Source organism: Protopterus annectens, chromosome 13.part0 (genome assembly GCF_019279795.1).
Source record: "Protopterus annectens isolate FY-2018-M chromosome 13.part0, PAN1.0, whole genome shotgun sequence".
NCBI classification, from domain to species: Eukaryota; Metazoa; Chordata; order Ceratodontiformes; family Protopteridae; genus Protopterus; species Protopterus annectens.
In genome coordinates this window covers 1,074,671,356-1,074,687,848 of record NC_056747.1, presented here as the reverse complement: position 1 = coordinate 1,074,687,848, position 16,493 = coordinate 1,074,671,356, and the positions used below count along the sequence as shown (strand labels likewise).

General features: G+C 39.6%; 1 protein-coding gene across 1 annotated transcript in view; it reads left to right on the top strand.

Moving 5' to 3' along the window:
* LOC122788123 (acid-sensing ion channel 2-like) overlaps window positions 1–16,493 on the top strand; it is a 1,562,929-nt gene that overhangs the window by 610,564 nt on the left and 935,872 nt on the right. Inside the window, exon 2 of the mRNA XM_044055062.1 lies at window positions 14,797–14,947. Within this exon, the coding sequence (XP_043910997.1) occupies window positions 14,797–14,947 (151 nt within the window). The remainder of the gene's footprint in view (window positions 1–14,796; window positions 14,948–16,493) is intronic.

The following is a 16,493-nucleotide window of genomic DNA, read 5'->3' as shown; positions in this document are numbered from 1 at the left end:
TCTGCAAATTGGAATGTTTCTTGACAGCTCGCTCTCAACTCCTGTCTACTTCATTCTCCATTGAAGACTCAACCGAGTGCAGGAAAGGCAGCTATTTGGGTGACCTGTGGAAAAACAAAAAAGCTTGTTAGGACAGGTTGCTACGGCTTGTTTTAATAATGTGAATGAGGTTTGGATAACTTCCACTGAGACCAAATTTCATTTCTGAGTTTATATGGTCCTCTATACTAATCAGTTAATATGCAAACCACTTGAGGTTGTCTGACAATGTCTTAGAAAATCCCTTGATGCTATTTGTTCAGAAAATGAAGGCAAAAGGTAGAGTTAATCTGGGTGATATAGACTATGCTCAGCTTGTATCTTACTAGAGGAAAGAGGTTAGGGAAAAGCTGGGGGTGGGGGGGAATAAACAGAGAGCTAACGGGTGAATTAAAATTTAAAAACGTTTTTCCTTAGTTAGAATTTTGAGGCCAGTGACTCCTCGGATAAAACTGACAGGAACCCATCTATTCACCTAACTGAACTTTGAGTGCAACTAGGGTCTTCTACTCAGAGGTGTATCTTGGGCATTCGGTGCCCAGGATGATGCCTTTATTTGGCACCCCCCTCACCAAAAGAGAAACAAAAATCTAGAGGTGAAGCAGCAACAGTAGGATATAAAATATAATCTGTTGTAAAACCTGTAATTCATCACCTTTCTGAATGTATAGCAGTATTTAAAATTGGTCCCATCCCAATTTACTTTTTTTTTTTTTTTTACTTTGTCCCTGATCCTCCTATTGCAAAAAAAACAAAATGAAACCCTCTTTCTAAGTATAAAAATCGATATTTTAATTCAGATTACTTTTTTCCCTTTGGCTTTTTTGTCTGTTCCTGATTCTTACACAAAGAAGTCAAAATGTCTTTGTGAGCTGTTTGCTTTCTTACTCTACTGTAACGTCATCCATGGACAGTCATTGCAGTAGGGCTTCTTGATGATGACCACAATTTATTTTCTCCTCTCCCCAATGTGGCAGGCCAGTCCCAGGCTACCATCTCAGAAAAATAAAATAAATAATGCTAATATTTAGCATTATTTATTTTAAACTAATTGAACACAGCTGTAGTTTATTAAATATTTATAAATATCACTGCTGCCTGTGCCACATACAAAGATCCACAAAGTGGTATTCACTAGTCTGCCACTGCAATTATCTCCAAAATCAGAAGTCTTCCAAATCTTTTGGGTGGTTCCTGAGGTTCATCCCTTACGTAAAAGGAGAAAATTATATTAATGGCATTTTGGTAATGTTTTTGCTCCCCCTATAAGTCAGTGCCTGGGGTGGCTGCCCTTTTCCCCACATCTTTCTTCTGATTACACTATCTAATTTGCAGGAGAGCTTGTCTGATTGGTGGGAGAAGGAAAGAATAATGAATTGTCCCCAAATGTAGACTTGTTGATATTTCACCATAGAACTAGGTCTTTGGAATGGGTATTAATAGGAGAGTTTTCTTTTCAAAGAAAATAAGTATGTAAAAACGAGATCTCACAAGGTTCAGAAGGCAAAGCACAAATCACCTATTAGGATTTTATACACCATGGAAGATAAATAGATGTTTTTTAGTCAAAATAAGAACAATTCTTTAAACCTTTTGGATTCTTTTGGTTATTCAGTATTGTGATCTTTGAAGTTGGGAGAGTGGTTTGGCTAGCTATGCATGCCAAAGGAGAACTGTATTCTGTGATGGGCCAAATCATTGCAGAGTAAAGGGACACTGGGATGGTTTGGGATCTTAACAAGAATCCACAACAGATAAGATGAGAGAAGTAGTATGGATTTCTGACGGTATTAGAGGTATTCTGATTTAAGCACGACTCGTTATCTAAGTAACTTCCTCGTCCTTTATCATGCTATCAACATATAATATGATATAACATAGAAGTACCATCTTTAGCCAAAGGTGACTTTATTACATATCTCTACATTCAGGATGAAATTATTAGAACACCAGATATTAGTGCGGTCATGGCGTTATTGGAGTATTAGTGAATCTCACGGACTTGCAGGCATCTGTAGATGTAGTTAGCCAAAGGTTATAAGCATTTGCCTTTATTTATATTTATTTAACATTTGTTACCCAGGAAAGTCCAACTTGGAACAAAACCAATTTTCAGTGGAGGCCTGGGGAGAAATGATCCAGATCCATGTCTTTGAATGGGGGAGGAAACCCGAGTACCCAGAGGAAGCCCACATGAACGCAGGGAGGACATGCAGACTCCACACCGAAGGCACTCCAGCTGAGAAATTGGTCAATCTCTTGCTGTGAGAAGTCAACGCTATCGCTGCACCACTGCACCATCCATTACTTCAAACTAAAAGATTCCAAGGAGGAGAGGGCGTTGTACAGAACCTTGTGGGATGCTGCTAGTTACATATTGCTCTTTGGAGATGGTACCATTTATTCTGATCCAGTGTGATCTTCATAGTAATTTAGCAATCCAGTAAAATTCCAAGTGGCTGATGTTTTGCCTGGTTAGCTTTTTTATGATGGAAAAGTGAGGAATGGTATCAGGTGCTAGACAAGCATTGTAAATATGAAGGTTTTCATGTCCTGTCCAGCCACTCAAAGTATATGGTGTGGATTATATCACTTTGTCTGTTGGACATTACAGGCCAACTTAACAGAGATTAATTAGAGTCTGTTTTGTTTGATCTTTCAAGGGGTAAAAGACTGATCTCCCATAATCTCTGGATTGCTATTGGATTCTGGTTGCTTCAATTCTAGTCACTATTTTTAAGTATTGAAATAATCAGGAAGTGAATTGGAATAAAAAGTGATTTTGCATAACTATATAGGTTCATAGGTAGGTACTAGGCTATTGGCCCTAGGGCCTATACAAGCCCAGCCAAAAAGGTACCCTGGCTTTTGCCACCCAAGAAAATTATTTTCCTGTGCCACTGTTGAGCAGAGCCACAGAAGTGATCCCCGGGGTGAATTTCCTATTTCCCATCCAGTTATCAATATTTTTCTTGAAGAGTGCTAATGAGGAGCTTTGTTTGATATAGATAGGTAGTTTATTCCAGAGTATGGGAAGTCTCTGGAACAGGAATCTATATCTCCAGCATGTTCTGTTTATTGTGGTGACAAGGTTTAGGTCACTAGTGCATGTAGCCCGGAGGGACTGGGATTTCTTTAAGTGGAGCATGTCCAACAGCTCTGAGTTTGACATAGCTTTGTATGTTAGGCAGAGATCACCTCTGAGTAGGCGATATGCGACGGAGTAAAGCTGGAGTTTTTTGAGATGGTCTGCATAAGGCATCTGTTTTGAGGCCGGTAATCCTCTTTGTGAGGTATTTCTGCAGCCTTTGCAGTTGTTGTAGATGTCTTGTGAAGTACATACCAAAAGGGCCATTGTACTCTATAATGGATCTAATGAGTGATGAGCAGAGGGGAACAATGACCTCTTTTTTTTCCTGGATGAGAAACCTTTTGTGATGAGGTGTGCCACGTAGAAGGATTTCCTGACTACTGTGGCGATGTGACTATCAAAGGAGAGACTACTGATCACCTGTGTCCCAAGGTCTCTTATCACACTTTCGGTGTTAAGTATACTACCGCCTATGTTGTAGTTCATGGGTACATTCATTTGAGGGAATCTTTACAGAATGGAATTTTCCTGGACTGATTACTTTATTGGTGGAATTTATAAGTATTATAGTGTTGTAAATTCCTCTTTTTGTTGAATATTGATAGGAGTTGGAACCATGTTGTTTTGTATGTAGAAGACAATGGCTTTTTTCTCAGTATTATCTCTGTTTAGTTGTTAGTATTTATAATTGTTGATGCCATGATTTAATAAAGTTTGACTTTGAAGAACTTCAACATTTTTTGAACATCTAGAAATGTGGTGACTTTATCAAAGAGCTGTATCAATATGCTGTAGTCTGCTCTTTCGTGTGGTATTTTTAGAGTCTTCAGATCTTGTATAGCCTTTTTGGACAGCTCAATAAATTTCACTGCTTTAGAAAAGTTGATAATGGCATTGCTAATAGTGATGCTAGCTTGTTTGTTTGTTTGCTTTGGTGGGGGGGGGGGGTTGCTTGCTTGCTTTTAATTATTTGAACCCATTTTAGAATCTAATTTCTATGCTGTTGGGCATTTATTTTGTAGAGAGCAGGACCTGCCTGTGATGAGGATCGACTACTTAATTAGTTTTGTCTGCTGAGGAAGTTAGTCAGCGCAGTCGGATCCTTGCATCCTTTTGGATTTTTTATTTTTTTAGATGATGTCTGGAATTGTGTGAATCACAGATACTGGATATTGGTGAAGGAGTACTGCATTAATAAATTGGGATGCATTTTTACTCAAATTGATCACATTTAGCATTGACACTGTAGGTCTGAGTGTCCTGTTATCAGGAATTGTTTTTGCACACCCATTATTGATGAGTATTGGTTAGAGATTCTTGTTTGCAAGGAACAGAAAGAAAGTGAAGATATCTGTGCCTGTGTATAATTCAGCTTGTGACGTTAAAGTGATTTCACATATTGCTGATTTCCTGCATGAGAAAAGATCAGGACATGAGTGTTCAATGCTAAAAATGTGAGCACTAATGTCTGCCATATACACAAAACAGTGCAACTCAAAACACACTTTTAAACTATTAAGACGTATTTGCATGCGACCCCCCCCCACCGATCCCTTGACATCTGTAATGTTCCATTACACCCTATCTACTTATATTCGCTAACTCTGAGATTGTTTTCCACATAATAAAGAAAATTCTCTGAAATACTGGAATGTTAGAATTAATATATAATTTGTGAACTTGTGCATTATTCTTCACTCTACTGAGTGGCAAATACTTGTGAATTGATCATCCATCTTGCTCCTGGCCCAGTCTGTGCTATGGTCACAGGATATCTGGATGAGTCTCTTCCTACAAAACTATTAACCTTTTATATCATTTGGTAATAATTAGGATAAGCTGTCAAACTTCTTTCACTTTTCCCATCGGAACCTGCTGTCCATCATAGGTTCATAGATGCATTGGTTCATTGGCGATTAAGAGGCTAACAGCTTAAAAAGCCATTACATGCCTAGTCAGTATAAATTGATTTTACCCAATATAAGGCCCCCTTGGAACAAGAAGATGGCATATGTTTGTGCATATGACTTGAGTATTTTACAGATTGCCCCCATCCATAAGGGACACAGGCCCTACCCCAGGTGTGAGTTTGGGATTCCCCATCTATAGATCCAAATCGTGTTTGAAGAGGGCTAGGGAAGGGATCTGTGTAACATAAACAGAAAGCCTTTTCCAAAGAAGGGGTAATGTCTGTGACACATATCTGTCTCTCTGTATCAGGATGTTTTGTTTGAGTCTCTGACTAGGTTTGGATCCCTAGATCAGGTGACCCTCATGCTGTTTGTCTTGCAGATGTGTAACATCTCCATCAGTGCCTTGTAGGTTAGGCATAAGTTACCTGATAATAGTCTATCAACTAAAAAGCCCTATCCTTTTATTATTTCTGCTATCAGCATAGGATATATTGATAATACCCTTTTTGGTGAAGAACCTCTGTGGTCACTCCAGCTGTTGTAAGTGCTTAGTCAAGTACATGCCATATGGCGCATTGTACTAATTTACTGATCTAATTAGGGCTCTGCACAGTGGGACTATAATGTCCTTGGATCTGGATGCCATACCGTTACTTGTACTCTTCCTCACCAGTGTGTACACATAAAGTTCAAAGTTCAGACTATAGGCTAAAACTCTTGCATTGTCTGGGACATCATTCTGATAGGCGTAATGTTATTCCCTAATCCAAATCCGTACTGCCTCATGGCTGCTGTTCTTCAAGCTTTCATTTGAAATGAGGATCTCAGTGCTGTGTCTTTGGTGGATGCATACATACACCTGTGTATAATTCCAGCTACAATGCCAAGTACTGCGTGGCATTGCTGTTCATTCATTTGTCCCAGTACAATCAGTTGCCATATCTGCAGTCTTTGCTAGGAGGTGCTAGCAGAGTGGATTTTGTAGCCTTTCTTTTATAGGATATGCAGTCTGCATTGTTTTGTCACTCTCAGTTTCTGTTGTTGAGGTCAATAATCAATCCCAGGTAATCTGGATCCCTCTCTGGGTTTTATTCCCTAGATAATGCAGTGGAACTAGCTTGCCTGAATCAGTTCTTTCACTTGTCTGCCATATATCAAGCAATGGAACTATATAGCTATGTCCGTGGCTATTCTCTACCACCAGAATCATTTCTTTAGTTCCATTGTACACACATGCACACTTACATGAAGAAATGCACATGTTTGTGTGCATCACTCACACACGCATGTATGATGATAACAAGCCTTAGGAAAAAGTTCCTATGGACACCTTTTTATTTTCTGTAAAACTGCTGGTTTTGGCAATGCTCACTCTTTAATCTCATGTTAAAACTATGCATATGAGTAGCTGCATGCAAAACTATAAATCATAACTTCCTTGTTCCCAAAGCCTGCACCAGTGACATTGAGGGATAAAGCCAGGTAACCTGAGTTTGAGAGGCAGAAAGGATGGGCATGCTCATCCTGGGAGAAGGGATTATACTGACAAGGCAGACCACTTGTCATGCCGTGATGGAAATCTGAGCTGGGAACGATGCCTGAGCTGTGTCGACAAGATGGCTAAGGAGGCATGGTTAATCTTGGCCAAGGTAAGTGAATCCAGATAGGCTGTATCTTATTTTTCTGTCAGCTTTACATGGTTAACATCACAATGTGCAGAGGATAATGCAGAGGCACATGTGCTGCTGTATCTCAAGGATGCTGTTCTCTCGTCCTTTTTCAGCCTTGATGGTGCTTATTTCCTGGTGATAGATGACCGATCAAAATCCAGTTTTTACCTTATCTTTCCTTCCTAATATGGAGATGTGAGCAATTGGAGGGGGGGTCCTGACATCTTTTTTACCAGAGCTCCCACATTGACCCCCCCCCAAAAAAAAACTTTTTGTCTCCCTCCAAATCACCAGAGGGTAAAACGAGCCCACATGACACTGGCATCATCATATGATGTATAACTATTATACCTATTTACATCACGCCTGTCTTAAAATAATTGTAATTGGATTTGGTCCTAGACTATTACAAAGTGCTTGAATCTGTGTAATATTTCCTAGATGCAGTAATGAATATTACAGATATCAAACTTCTTTCCAAAATTCACTCCTACAGGTGCCTTCCTTAAAAGATAGTCTATAAAAGGCATACCTCAGTGGCTAAATGGAAATACTATATGTTTTGGACATGAACATTTCCAAGGTATTTGTCAAACAGTTTACTGCAACTTTATTAAAAGTACAATTTATTTAACTTGAAATCAAATTTCAGGACCAAATAAGAGCAAAGCAGATCTATGACATCTTGCAGTATATTTTAGATTTAGCAGTGCAGGTGTTTTATTTAAGGCACATATAGCAGAACATGTATAATCTGCAGCTGTCCTCAGGAATGCAGTGTGTTTATTATATTCTACTTTCTTGTCCAATGACATTCAAGCAAATCCACTTCTATTTTTAAATAAGACGTTGTATGTTCAACTATGACATATTTGAAAATTTTCTGCAAATTCAGATCAAATATATCTTTTTCTTCTTTCAGTACAGTTTAACTAGTTTCTCCTGCTATATTCATTTGCAGTTACTAGCAATTCCAGTTTTTAGAAGCAGTAATGCAAACATTGTGATTCTGTTGCAATTATGTCACTGCACATAAAATCATATCTAAAGACAACACATTAAAATAGATGGTGTATATATAGAAATATGTAATGAATCTTCTGAACTGTTTTAGTTTCCTCTGCTTTTGTTCAATGGCTACCATTCACTGAATAGTGGTACTTGTCGGGTAAACAAATGCAAAATTAAATGTAAAAAAAAAATGCTTTTTAACAGATTCTGAAGGTTACAGTTTAGCAATTTCAAGGAATATCCCAACAGAACTCACAATTTAATGAAGTATGATGCAGTACTGATGATAAAAAATATATATATTAACTACCAAAAATGTCAGTAACTAAATATGTTTAATTGATACTTTATAAATTTCACAGAAGTCAAGAAGCTGACTGAAAAGTCATTGGTGCAGATTTAGTAAAGCCTACATGGCTCGCTAAAACCATATGTGCATTGTGGCATGACATGACAAGGTAGTGCACCAAACTGTATTCAGTAAGGAGCTCTACACGTTGTGTATAGCCGTGCAAACATGGTAAACCTCTTGGCATGCTAATTACAGCATAAGCAGCTGAATTGTATGCTAATCAACCAATCCAAGATGGAGGAGTTATTCAACAAGTTATAAAGCAATCGAGTACAGCCACAGAAACCTTTCTACATAGAAAGTATGCCAGGGGCTGCTGTTTATCTTCTGCATGTGTATATGCAACGGGGCCAAGTTTATGCTGCTAATGCTGCTGATGGACCTTGGTCAAGAAGAAGAAGGGTGTTTAGACCCCATTTAACCTTTCCTGGTCTGCATGAGGTAGAAATTGTAAAGAGTAACAGGGTGGATAGAGACACACTATAGGAACTCTGCAACCTCTCTTGCCTTCAGCTGCGAGTAAGGGCAAATCACGGGGAACCAATACCTGTGGAAACTAAAGTATGTGTAGCACTTAAAATGTTAGATACGGAACCTTCCAGAGATCAACAGGGGATATGCTGGGGGTGCCACTGACATCAGCATCCAAGATTCTCCATTAGTTTTCCCCATACACCTGAGGACAGGGCTACGACTATCCATGGAAGTGTGCTACAGGCGAGAAATTTTTAAGTTCTAGGTGCCATAGACTGCACACATACTGAGATCAAAGCACCACCTGGGAACAGGAAAGGGTGTGTACATAAACAGAAAGGGCATCCACTCCATTAACTGCCACGTCATGTTTAATCTTAAGGAAATCATCCTCAATGTGTGTGCTGGCAACTCCGGCAATTATGAGGACTCCCATATCTGGCACAACTCTCAACTCTATCAGAGGTTTTCTAAGGGGGGGACATCTTACAAAGTCATGTAATGGGTGATGCAAGGTATGCACTCAAACCATGGCTGATGTTGCCCATTAGAAATGCACAGACACCCATTGAAGAGGGCTACAATGAGGCATATGCTCAAACAAAAATATAATAGTGTGTGTGTTTGGGCTGCTGACGTCACAAGTCTGGTGCATAGATACATCAGGGCAAGGTCTGCACTACAGTCAATGTACTTGTGTTAAAATTTAGACTATCTGTGCTATACATCACAATATTTTCCTGAGAAAACAGCTTGACTAGGGACACCAAGGGAAAGGGGCAAACATCCCACCACCACTGGTAAGGTCAACACAGCCACACACAAGTGAGGAGTCATGGGGGGGACACCAACCGCTGTGGGTGTAGGTAGACATAGGCATGCACAATATACCCTCACCCTGGCCAGCATGCAAAGGATAGTACACATGCTCATCACCTAAGGGGGTACAACTTTAATCCTGTGCGCATACATTCAGTAAAACTGATGTCAGGTAATGTTTACAACCTTTACTTACCCATGCAATGGCTGTGTACTGCTACTGTCACACAGTCACCCCCAAATTAAAACACCTGTAACTGCTGGACTATCAAGGTAAGTACTGAACCTGGAATAGGAAAATAAAAGGCTAAGAACACAAATGAATGGCAGACACTTGCATACTCTTACTTGCTACTGTTTTGAGTAGAAGATGTATGACCTTCCTAGCAATCACATTGATATGTGACAGGACTGATTTTATGTCAATAGATGTGTGCTCTTTATCAACTAATACGCCCCATGCATCAAAGATATACACAATATAAAAATCTGTAAGAAAGCAGTACAATTCTCAAAAGAGCATCACTGAGACATGGGATGTTGTTGGTGTTGAAGAGGGAGTTGGTGGCAGTCTGGATGGAGTGAATTGCCGTGGTCAAGGTAATCAAGCTTGGTTGATGAGGCTGCTATGCATTCTGTGCTTTCGGTTGGCTCTTGTCACTGTTGTTGTTACTGTTGTTTTAGAAATGTGTGTAAGTGTTTTTTTGTTTGTTTGTACATGAGCTTAGAGGAACATGATTTTGTCCAGCTGTGCACTCTTGTATGGTCTGAATGACAATAAAGTTACTTTTGACTTTTTTTTTACTTTTTTGAGTTCATTGTCATCATCTCTGACCATGAGAACTGGCTCTGCCAGGAGTTGTACTAGCACATCCATGCCCATGGTCAGATGTGCTGTTGCTACCTAAATGTGACTGATGTCTGCTGAACAAGCTCTCCTCATGAGTATGCCCAGGACCATGACCCCATAGCCTAGCATGTCTGGGTGTGGACACCTCAATAACTTCTAGAGCAGTGGAAATAGTGCCACTACGGGATTGTGATTGGGCACTGCCACATTGGCTAACATCAGATGATGATGCCAACCTATGTCCATGTGGATGCTGTCCCCTTCCCAGCAGATGTCTCATCACAGATACTGCCTGCTCGATCATGCCATTCACTCAATCCACTGAATTGGCCACACAGCAGATGCAGTCACACACATCAGCCACATCTATAACCCTAAGCATGCCCTCAAAGACCCTGGGAGAACATGCCTGCACCTCCATGATGGCACTAAACATACATTGAATGGTACATAATCGCACACCAGAATCAAGTTGAGGGTGTACAGCAGGACTTCCCTGAGCACCCCAACAGCCCACCATTGTGACACCTTGCCCACACTTTGGCTATGGCCAGAGTCAACCAGCACTGAAGCTGCAGCAACTACACTTCCCTGATCAAGTGTGTTACCCTCCACCTGTCCAATAACTGAGGGCTCAATGGAATAGGTATGCACAGGCCTACCGAATGTCTCTGAGAGAAATAAAAGGGATGGCTGAATGTCAAAATCTGTGTCAAATTCAAATTCTGTACCTCCCTGACTGTACCTCTGTTTGGCCATCATCATCATCAGAGTCTACCAGTACTCTGTCATTGAGTGGTAAGAGTACAAAACTTCCACTGTCGGTATGAAATGTGATAATATGCAACAAACACAGGAATGAAATTTATACTACACTAAATATTTAAAACAATGTATATAGTAACACTGGCCGCACTATCACAGATGGTACAGCAATACACACTATCATTACACCCACCTCACACACATACAGATAAATGCATATATCTGACAAATAGTCATCAATAATCAAAGAAAGGTTTTTGCTTACTATGTGCAGATGATACCACACTTGGTAAGAAGGACAGTCCTGGAAGAAATGAATCAAGGTAAGGACACCAAATTAAACATCACAACTGCAATAACACAGGGCAGTAGTGAATATACAGTTTTGCCCACATGTCCATTAAGAATAAGTTAAACTAAAACTTAGGTTCATAGGTAGGTACTAGGCTATCTGCCCGAGGGCATTTATAAGCCTAGCCAGAGTGTGTCTGCTTTCGCCGCCCCATTGATTAATTAACAGATTCACTGTCAAGCAGAGGCAATGAAGTGATCCCAGGGGTGTATTTTCTGTTACCCATCCACTCGTCAAGGTTTCTCTTGAAGAGTGTTAGTAAGGGGCTCTGCCTAATGTAGTTTGGAATTTTGTTCCAAAGCATGGGGAGTCTCTGACAGGAATCTATCCCTTCAGCATGTTCTATTTATTGTTGTGGCGAGGTTTAGCTCACTAGAGCACGTGGCTTGCAGTGACTTGGATTTCTTTAGGTGGAGCATGTCCATCAATTTTGAGTTGCACATGGCTTTGTAAGTCAGGCAGAGGTCACCTATGAGTAAGCAGTATGCCACTGAGTACAGCCTGAGTTTTTTCAGTCGGGCTGCATAGGACATATGTTTGAGGCCAGTAATCCTCTTGGTGAGGTACCTTTGTGGTCTCTGCAGCTGTTGGAAGTGTCTTGTAAGGTACATCCCAAATGGGGCATTGTACTCTATGATGGGTCTGATGAGTGACGAGTAGAGGGGCACTATAACCTCTTTATTTCTATATGCAAACCCTTTAGTAATTAGATGGGCCACATAGAAGGATTTCCTAACTACTTTGGCAATATGATTGTCAAAGGAGAGATTACTCTCTACCTGGGTCCCCAGATCTCTTACACCTCTTCTGTATTAAGGGGCCTGCCACCTATGTGGTAATTTGTGTGTGTTTTATTTTCCCAAATGGGATGACCGTACATTTTTTGGCATTTAGCTTGAGGCCATGACTTTGACACCAGGTGTCCGTCTCAGTAAGGCCCTTTTGGAGGATGTCCGTGTCAGCTGGAGAGTCAGTTATGGCTCCCAGTTTGCAGTCATCGGCGAACTTGGTGAGCCATAGCCCTCCTGTGTTTGCCTGTACTTCTGAGAAATATATGCCGAAAAGTAGGGGTCGCAGGACTGAGCCTTGTGGGACACCACTTGTGACTGGTTTAGAGTTGGACCTGGAGCCCGCTATTCCTACCGTGTGAGTTCTGTCTGTAAGCCAGTTGACAATCCATCTCGTGATGTAGGGGTTTATGTTCAGGCTGGTGAGTTTTTCTGTAATACCTGAGTGGGGAATGACTTGGCTGACATGTCCACCTCCAGCCATGTGTAATGAACAAGCATGTCTTAAGTCTGTTAGTTTATCAACTAGTTCATTAATAAAAAAATCCACAGGAAGTATTACATAAAATTTTCTATATTTTATATACAAGCAAATTTTAAAACTTGCCATATGTAAGCGTACCTGGAAACTCCACCTGGCAGTTACTTGTCCTCCCAGACATATAATCATTGCCATCAATCACATGTTGCTATGCAGTTTCCCGTGAGCTCTCCGGATCTCTGACAGTGGACAAGAACTCTTCACTTGGAGTCAGTGGTGCTGGGTAACAGCCCCCCTCATAGCCAGGTGTTCACAGGTTACTGCAGCTGGTCTTGTCTCGGCTGATGACATTATATCAGTGGTTCTATGATGCATTGGACTTTGTGGATGACTGTAAAATATGGACAATCATTGAATCCACAAACGCTATTGATATACTGCAGAAACTGTTACTGCACAAAAGTGATTTGTGCCACAGCCATGGAAGCACACCTTATGAACACAAAAGTATTATTATTCCCTTTTGCAAAGCAAATATCCAAGCTAATTACAATATAGACAGAACACCTCTGAGTACACCCAGTGGTACATGATCTGGGTAATCAAGTTACATAGTAATGGGAACGCTGACCACCATGCGTCCACAGTGGTTACAAATCCCTTGTATGTGGCACAACTCAGAAGTATGGGCAGAGCATCCACATAAAAGGACATTATAATGCATTGTACTCAGCCCTCATCACACCAGTAATTCAGTACAATGCACTCCTTGGCATGTACCTCACCACATATCTACAACAGCTGCAGCAACCCCAGATTTTCTTCACAGTGAATATAAATGGCATAAACAACAAGTCTTATGCAGAAAACTTTAAAGCCCTATCACTGTATTATATTTGCAACAGACAACTAAGAGTCAGTCTGTGTCTGGCCTACAGGGCAACCTACAAATCTGTCCTTGATAGCAGTGTTACATATTAACACAAACTGCACAATAGTCACTCATTCCAAGGATGATAACCTAGCCTCTGACATAGTAATTCATGTTGGAGAGATACATACATCTGTGATACACTTACCCCTGCTCTGGAACATTCTTGCCATTCACGTAAAGCAAAGCCCTTTCACGACCCTCTTCAAGTGCAACAACTATATACATATGGATCCTATTTAGATGATCAGAGTTTCCGAACTTCGAATTTCATATGGCTGGGACCATATGATCAAAGTTTTAAAACTTCAAACATCTAAACAAAAAAAAAAAAAATTCTTACATGTTTATGCAGTGGGGCAAGCCCTCCTGCACCCCCACATACCCCCTATTTAAATATACCAATTTTGAGTTTGCACTGCAGCGAGAAAATGGGAAAAGTTCCCATTTCACGCTATATAGAGATCTCTGTTTAGGTGTTCAAAGTTTTAAAACTTCGATCATATGATGTCGGCCATGTGAAATTCAAAGTTCTAAGACTTTGATCACCTAAATGGGACCCGTGTATGTGTGTGTGTGTGTGTGTGTGTGTGTGTGTATGTATGGATGTATATATATGTATATGTATATATATATATATGTATATATATATGTATATGTATATATATATATATGTATATAAAATCTAGTTAATCATGATTGTACTCCTGGGTGTGTGTATATATATATATATCTATATATATATATATATATATATATATATATATATAGATAGATAGATATAGATATATACATACACACACTATAAAGAGTTATGATGGGTTTCGGATCCTAACCCTTTATTATATGTTTTTGACGTGGCTGCCAAAATTCACCTCTCAAGCGAAGTTCTTGACATCCATGTCTTCAGTACATAATCATCCCATAATCCTTTCTACTGATAACAGATCAGTTTGGTTCTTGTATGTGCTTACTAAAAACTCGTTTACTAAATATTTCTGCTTCACTACCTATTCAGTAAATAAGTAAATAAAAATCATTACAGACTACTATATCCTTAAGAAAATTACCTATTCCATGAGTCATTATCCACTTGCAAGCTATGAAAGTCATCTGATTCTTAATGCAGTATGACAGATTACAAATTATGTAAAGCTCATTTTTATAAAACAATGTGGATGTATTTTATGACAGTTCATCACAGTCAGGATGCTAAAATGGCATTTTTATTTATTTATTTATTTTTTTATTATTTCATAGGTGTTTACAAGATATGGCAAGTGCTACACCTTTAATTCAGGACAAGACAGTAGACCACTGCTTACAACAGTCAAAGGTGGAACAGGCAATGGACTGGAAATCATGCTAGACATACAGCAGGATGAATACCTTCCGATATGGGGAGAAACAGGTAAGGCCACTGATAACTGATGTCACTGAAAACTTTGCATACAAAATCCCAATATTTCACAGAAAACTGTCATGCAAATGAGCAAAGTGATTTTGTTCTAAAGAATTAGCAATCTTCTACAGCTATGTATTTTTAGAAGTCAGACTCATAGATTAGTACCAGGCTAGCTGCCCTTTGGGGCCATTTTAAGCCTAGCCAGTTGCCCTATGTGAGAATCAAACCCTGCACCTTGTGTTCATAAGGTAAACATCTTAACCGTTAAGCTAACCTCCCACCTCGAAAAAGCCAACCATGTAAGGTTTATAGATTAGCACTAGGTTAACTGCCCTTGTGGACCATTTTAAGACTAGCCAATTATTCCTTGTGAGAATCAAACCCTGCACCTTGTGCTTGTAAGGCAACCACCCCAACCATTATGCCAACTTCCCACTGAGTTATGATTTGACTTAAACTATTGTGACATTGTGAAAAAAATGAGATGTTAAGACCAACTGGGTCCAGCCATGCAATCCAAAGAAAATTATTTTATCTACTTCTCATGTTAATACGTGGCTAACTGAGCTGAATGGCAATAGGGTATCTGCCTTTGCTATTTAGTTAGTAGATTCAGCTAGCAGTCAGATGGACTGTATAGAGAAGTTGACAGATCACCATTTTCCTTTCTTTAGGAATGGTATGGGATTAGGTGCTGGTGCAGCGTTCCCTCGTGGTCACCGAGGAGCCAGCCTTCATCCTTGCAGCAATAGAAGGGTAAGATAGGTCCCCATTACTTCAGCCGGTACATAAAAAATATGCCATCAAATATCCCTGGTTCAAGGCAGGAAGGAGAGCAGTATGTAGGGAAAACGATAAAACCCCTGTCTGCTGCACTGTGATGGCTCTGCATGCCATTCCACCAGCATTTCTTCAGAAAGAACAGACTGCACTCGGAAACTGGTCAAGAACCATGACATCTACTGGAAGGAAGGGCACACATTAACATCATGGTATTTCTAGTCTTCAACATCAAAAGAACATGATATTATGAATGTAACTTAATCTGATAAAGAAAACTCTAAATGGTTCATATTAATGCAGTGCACGAATCTCAGATATAACCTCTGAGCCATGGAAAATGTTAAAACTGTTTAAGCATGCCATTATGAAAACATACAGAACATGATTTTTAACCAGTAATATCTAATAATGTTCCCTTTTTGCAAAGTTATTGCTTAAAGCTAAATGATTCATAGCTGTCTGACTTCAATGCAAAATGATGTGAAATTGTGATTTCCGTTTTACTTTAATTAGACATGTTGATGAATCACAATTTGTGATTAGCAGCTATGTTGATTTGTAGTTAGAAGTGTATGACTGATTATTGCAATTGTTTATCATATCTTTCATATTCCATAAGGAGCTGAATAGTAAAAATTACAAATTACAAGTTGCAACAGTATAACCATAAAGAACATTTTCTATAAAATAAAATCAACAAAAGAGTTTAGACATCAGTATTTCTGAGTGCTGAACAGTATTCAGAGATGAACATGTTTTTGTACTATGA